The 6,028-nt window shown below is 37.9% G+C and overlaps 1 protein-coding gene across 1 annotated transcript in view; it reads left to right on the top strand.

Annotated features, from left to right (window-relative positions):
- The first annotated feature begins 3,370 nt into the window (after positions 1-3,370).
- Positions 3,371-6,028, top strand: part of ZMYM4 (zinc finger, MYM-type 4) — a 30,244-nt gene continuing 27,586 nt past the window's right edge. Inside the window, exons 1-3 of the mRNA XM_009703815.1 lie at positions 3,371-3,407; positions 3,809-4,339; positions 5,940-6,007. Of these exons, the coding sequence (XP_009702117.1) occupies positions 3,832-4,339; positions 5,940-6,007 (576 nt within the window). The 5' untranslated portion in view covers positions 3,371-3,407; positions 3,809-3,831. The remainder of the gene's footprint in view (positions 3,408-3,808; positions 4,340-5,939; positions 6,008-6,028) is intronic.

The raw sequence follows: 6,028 nt of genomic DNA, 5'->3' as shown, positions 1-6,028 counted from the left end.
AGGAATGCCTAATTGTTTTGTCACCATTTCTGTATTCTTGTTTCATTCATTTATTACAACCTGAGTAGGCGGAGCATTGCTTTGTGTACAATGCTAGCTAATGAGACAGAGCCACTAAGAAAGATATATCCTAAAACATTGAAGTTTGCTAACACGAAACTTCAACTGTTCTGTCTTAAACTCTTAGAGGATGCTCACTACTTAAAAGTACTAAGTATCATTAGTTTATTCTCTGGCAAAATATTAGTTAAAGTGATTGAATTAAGATGTTTTAAAATACAATATTCTTGAGTTTTGTCTTACAACTGCAAGTGCGTTTTGAGGACTGTGTTGAGGAGTTGAAGCCTAGAGTATTTGGACAGAAAACTTTCTGTTCCTGATACTTTCCATTCTGTAGTTATCTAGGACTTACTGTGGGGTATTGAGGTGCCTCTTCTAAGTCTGCGAAAAATGACCCGTAGGAAATGCCATCTGATGAATCAGTTTCATGTTTGCCTCCAGGGTACTTTTGCTCCACTAATCACCAAATCTTAAAAAATCTGAGCAGAAGAAACAAAGGGAATTAAGAGTGATGACGACTAATCAAAGGAGAAAGTATAGGGACTGGTGAGAGAGGGAATTGCCTTGCAAAAACATAATAGAATAATATAGAAATAATAAGTTGGCATTATTACATTTCTGTGTAATACAAGACCATAATCCAGGGAAAGCCAAGTTACATGACTGATTAAGGGGATATATTTTTATGTAACTATTGATATACAGGATTTCCTCCTGAGATGGCATTAAACAAGATTGTAATAGGATTCAGGAAGGGAATAGAAGTGTATATAATTGAGAGAATACCCCACACTAATTCACAAAAACAGCATATGAGCCCTCATTTCAGGGCATAGTTCAGTTATAGACTGTTATGGAATGATTCATTTATTGGAGAGAGAGATTTGTGTGTGTGTAGATACATGTGTATACACACACAAAAGCATACAAACACTTTCCCTAGTTTCCTCTCTTTGGATTTACACCATGTGGGAGTTCTGATGCTGATCACTGTCAGAAACTATATGGTAGCATAGATAAGATTGCTGGTATTACAGATGATGAAGTTCCTGTTTTATAAATATTTCCAATGGAAGCTTTTGACCGCAGACACAGATCTTCCTCTGTACTCTAAAACCTTGTAAAGGAAGATAATATTCAAGGTGATCTCTTATTTTGATAGCCTCACAAAAGAAAGAGAAAAGAAACAAAATAGGTTTGTTTTTTTTCCTAGGATGACCTTGTGGTTGGGAAGTGTCTTGGATTCCTTCCAGGTAGATTGTAAATGTTTTCCAACTTGTCTAAAATATTTATGGTAGCCCCTAATGTGCTCTTGCAGGTGGCCCCTTGTGCTGACTTGCACACTGTCATTTCTTTGAATGAAACAGTCAGAGAGATGCAGGCTGCAAAATGTATTCTTTTCCTAATAACAGCATTTCTGGGTTTGTCACCTATTATTAAAAGATCTGTTATCACCAGAGGAGGAGGGATACCTAGGGTTTAGATATATAAGGTAACCAGGATTGTGGTATAACCGAGAATACTTCCCCGCAGGTGTTCTGGATCTCAAAAGAGTTAAAGAACTACTTTGATATAAACCTACTTTGAGAAAAGGATGATCTAATGCTTCATCTCAAGTGAAAACTTCTCTCACCCTACCAGCAAATTGTCTGAGACTTTTTTGGAGAAGAACGAGCTTTACTGACGGGAAGCAAGAAAAGGATCAAGGAAGGTCAGCGTAGAGAAAAGTTCCTAGGCTATTGTTTTTGCCTCCCAAGGCTTCATACTCTGATATTATTATCAAATGGGAATGAGTTCCTTTTTCTGTTCTTCTGTAAAAATAGTACAGCACCACTATCCTTGTCCTCAGCATCTGGTATTAGCACTGAGTATATCCAATATTTATGGGGATTAATTTTACACTAGTGTAAACTTAGTTGACAACAAGTGGACTTCTAGATCAACACTAGACTTGCATCTCTGGAGACACTACTAGGATCATTATAGCAGTAACAGAATTCAGGCTTTGTAAACCTTCCTGGAATGTGTTTCCTTACTCTTTTTTCCTCTAGATAATTACAATTAATAGATTTGCATTGGCCTTGTGGAAGAGTGTAATTTTTTTTTCTTTTGGTTCTGTATTTCACTTTTCCAGCCTCAACTATCTGCTCAGAGAAGCTGGAAAGTTTTGGTGCAGGATCAAATTGTCTTGATATTCACAATGCTGGACAGGTCCTCACTATTCCACGTGTGTCAAATTAAACCAAAGGAACTAACTTGTCTTTGTAGACCTGCAAGTGATAGTGAAAAGAGACTGACGGACTTTTTGCCATCACATGAACCCTGGGACAGTATGTTGTCCTCGTTTGCCAGAGCTGGCTGCTACTAAACTGATAGTTCCCATCACAGTCCTGTGGAATATTGGATTTATCAATTAAATGACTTGAGTTAAATGAAATTAGAGATCATCCCTTTGCTATCAAATCCCATTAGTTTCCTTAAGATGGCTTAAGAATTGAAATGTGAGCAGGATCTGCCAGAAAAGAAAGCATAGAGCTGGAGATGTAGAGAAAGGAGAGATGACTTAAATGAATTGCTGTTATCTTTTAGGCAGAAGGGAAGGATGATAATGAGTTGGACATTCTAAAGGAAACTTTAATTATGCTGAGTGCGCATACTTCTTCAGACAGCATTCAAGCATGCCATCAACTTTAATGTCTGCAGAGAATGTTTAATGTAAATGGATGTTTCATACAGCACTCGGAGTCATCATCTCTTTGTTCTTTGGTCACACTCATACTGATGCTCATTGTCTCATTACTGTTAGGAAGTTAAGTATTACGTTTCACTGTTCCTGGAAAGGGGACATTCCCTGTTAGAGAGATGAAGCCTTTGGATCTGTGCAGCTCACGTCAGTGGAAGCTGTACATGTGGCTATTTTTCCATTTATAACATTCAGAGGAAATAAAGGCTCGTAGAGCGTCGAAGAGGGCAGAATCTATGATCTTGACCTGTTACAAGTATTTCACACAGAAGTGAAAATTTTGATGTTCCCTTCCCTCCTCTCTCTCCTCCACCTTCTCTGGGACGCAATGCTAATTCTAAATTTTCTTTGTGTGCTTTGTGTATGTACTTCTGAACTTGTTAGGGTAAATGTGACATCTCAGTAATGTAACAATCTTAATTCATAGAACTTTACTTGGGGCGAGAAGGGTCAGAGGAGGAATTGTGATTCTTCTTGTTGGCTTTGTTCTTAATTGGATACTTTTTAGCAAAGTCCATGGCAGCTGACCAAGATAATGATACAGTGCTTTCCTTTTTACAGTTTGAAGATAAATCTGATGCGGTATTTGATATTACAGAAAAATGTAAGTATTTTTATTTATATAAGGCCATCACATTACAAAACATTTCTTAGAAATATCATTGCTGCTGGAAAAGACTATCTTGCCCTTCTCCTGGCCCTTGCTACTGATTCCCTCCCTGCTTTGCCTTCTCCGCAAGTGTTACAAATGAGATGAATTGAAGTTACTGTTTTTTCTTTCTTTGGTTAGTTTTACTCAGTTCAGCTTCTGCTTCACTGTCTGGTGAGTGGGACAGAACTGTTTCTTATGTCAGCAATGTTTTATCAGTAATGTTGGCCCAAGAAGGCTTAAGTATTCAAGGAATTGCAGCATCAGACAGATTAGCAAAGGACACTTACACTTGTCCTTTGTTACACATAAAGTTGGTGAATTTTCTGACTGTTTATGGGTTTTTTTCTCCCTAGGTGGTGAAATTCTGGATGCAGAAATGTCTGAGGACACTGACCACAACTTAACACCTGCCCTCGACAGCATATCTTATGGAATACAGAATCGAACAGGATCTGAAAACTCTCTGCTGGATGATGATGATGATGATTATTTTCTGAACTCTGGGGATCTTGCAGGCATACCTGTTGTTGGGAGTGACAACGAAGACGATCAAAATTTTACTCCAAAAGTTTTTCTTTCTTCAGCGATTCATGATGAAGACCATCTGGAAGAGGGCAAGAGAGTTACAGAACATGAATTGGACAGTGAAAAAGAAATTCAGATTCAGAATGCTATCCAAAAGGATCTCACTTCACCGTTTGAGCAGGGGCCTGTATTTAAATCAATTCGGAAGGATTTTAGCATAACAAGAGATAATGGCAAAGAGACTTTTTCAGCAAAGGACAAGAGTAGAGAAGGACATTTTCAAGAACGTGAAAAACGGTTGGAAAAAATCCCTAAAGATACGGATTCTAGATTGAAAAGCAGTTTTCTTGACAAAGCAGGTAACTGTTGACATCGTAGACCTGGCTACCCAGCAAAGAGGAAGAAAGAACTAGACAGAAATGAGTAATAGGGCTAGTTATTAAAAACATCATCTTGTTGAAGACAATGTGCATAGCTGTATGTAGGGAAGCATTTTATAAAGAACCTTGAAATACAATGAACTCTGTATTAGGACTAGGATTTGCAAAAGGGCCTGGAAGCATTAGGGGCGGGTCTCATCCTCCACAGCTTGTTTCAAAGCCTCAACATACCGTTTGTTGTTGTGGTTTACTAAACCAAGCTGTGTGACAATTCAAGCTTCCTGTTGTTTTTTCTCACTGTTTTTTATATACCTCGGAACTCCTTAAAAGAAAAGATGATGAAGTTTAGGTTAAGTTGATGGCCAGGAAAGATTTTTTTTGAGCAAAGTACCAATTCTTCATTAATGTATATGTATTTAAAACAGTATGCATTCGATAGTAGCATCACAGAAAGGCTTGCTAGAAATATATTAGTGTCTGCAGGAAGTAAGCCAGAGATCTGCTTACTTGAGATCTGCTTTTCCTGGGAGACCGCTCTCCTTCTTCCTCAAATACTTGTGTATTGGACTTTGTCCAGCCAACATGGAGAGAACCAAAGATGCCTGTAATCCATTTCTCATTTGAGGGAGCCTGACAGTCACCAGTAGTCTTGCTGTCCACACACTTGTTTTTGACTTCCCAACCTCTGAAAGTTACAGTAGAACAGTGAATGAAGGAGTTAAGAATAACCAAACTGGAACATGTGATTTAATTTTTTTCAGAAGGCTGTATGGAGAGAGGCTTGGCCAACAAGTGAGAGCCTCCTGGCTGCTGCTTCAGATTCACAGCTTACAATTCTGATATTTAAACTTTGTACGTTTAGTAACAGTGTCTTAAAATCAGTGCTTCCAGATTGCACAAATGATAGAGAAGCAATACAGATGTTTTTAAAATAAAGAAGAGTTAAAGCTGTCTCTTTACTTTTACCTTCAGGTAGAAATCAAGTGAAGAATATTTCTGTGCAAAAGACTTATTTCAGAAAACTATAAATACCTACAGTTATAAGATTGTGGCTGAAAGGTGCGCAGACTCAGCTAGAGTAGGCAGTAGTTGAAACAGCAATAGTAAATGCTCGTAGGCAGCATCCAGTATCCAGGCAAGTCCAGAATTTTTAAAAGATACATGCTAAAAAAACAATAGCTACTATTTGCTGAGAAGGGGGGGAAATGCAAAAGACCAGAACAGCAAAGAAAAGGATGAAAGTTGTTGCTCTGAAGAATATTTTCTGATTTAAATGTCGAAACCGAGGAGAGTTCAGAACCCACTGGGGTATAGAAAAATCTGAATGAACAATTTGCCTCAGAATTTTACAAACATTTTACTGGAATGGGAAAATAAGGACCCTATAGAATAATAAGAAAATGTCAATTTTCTTTAAGGATTACCATCTTATTTGCAGGGAGGAGAAAGGGAGTAGTTTAATACTTCTGAGGTGCTGTCAGACTATGGGGTTGGGGATCAGTATGAGACTCTAGACAGTTTTAAAGGAAATGCGTTGGAATCTGTATTCATTTATATTTAATGTATATGTTTTCCTCAGTTCATAATCAAGTAGAAGAAACATTACGGACGCAGTTAGCGCCACAAACTCCAGAAACTAACTTCAGGGTAAGCTATAGATCTTTCAAA

Source organism: Cariama cristata, unplaced genomic scaffold, assembly GCF_000690535.1.
Source record: "Cariama cristata isolate BGI_N322 unplaced genomic scaffold, ASM69053v1 scaffold5947, whole genome shotgun sequence".
In the NCBI taxonomy this organism is placed as follows: Eukaryota; Metazoa; Chordata; class Aves; order Cariamiformes; family Cariamidae; genus Cariama; species Cariama cristata.
This window is presented reverse-complemented; position numbering and strand designations above follow the sequence as displayed.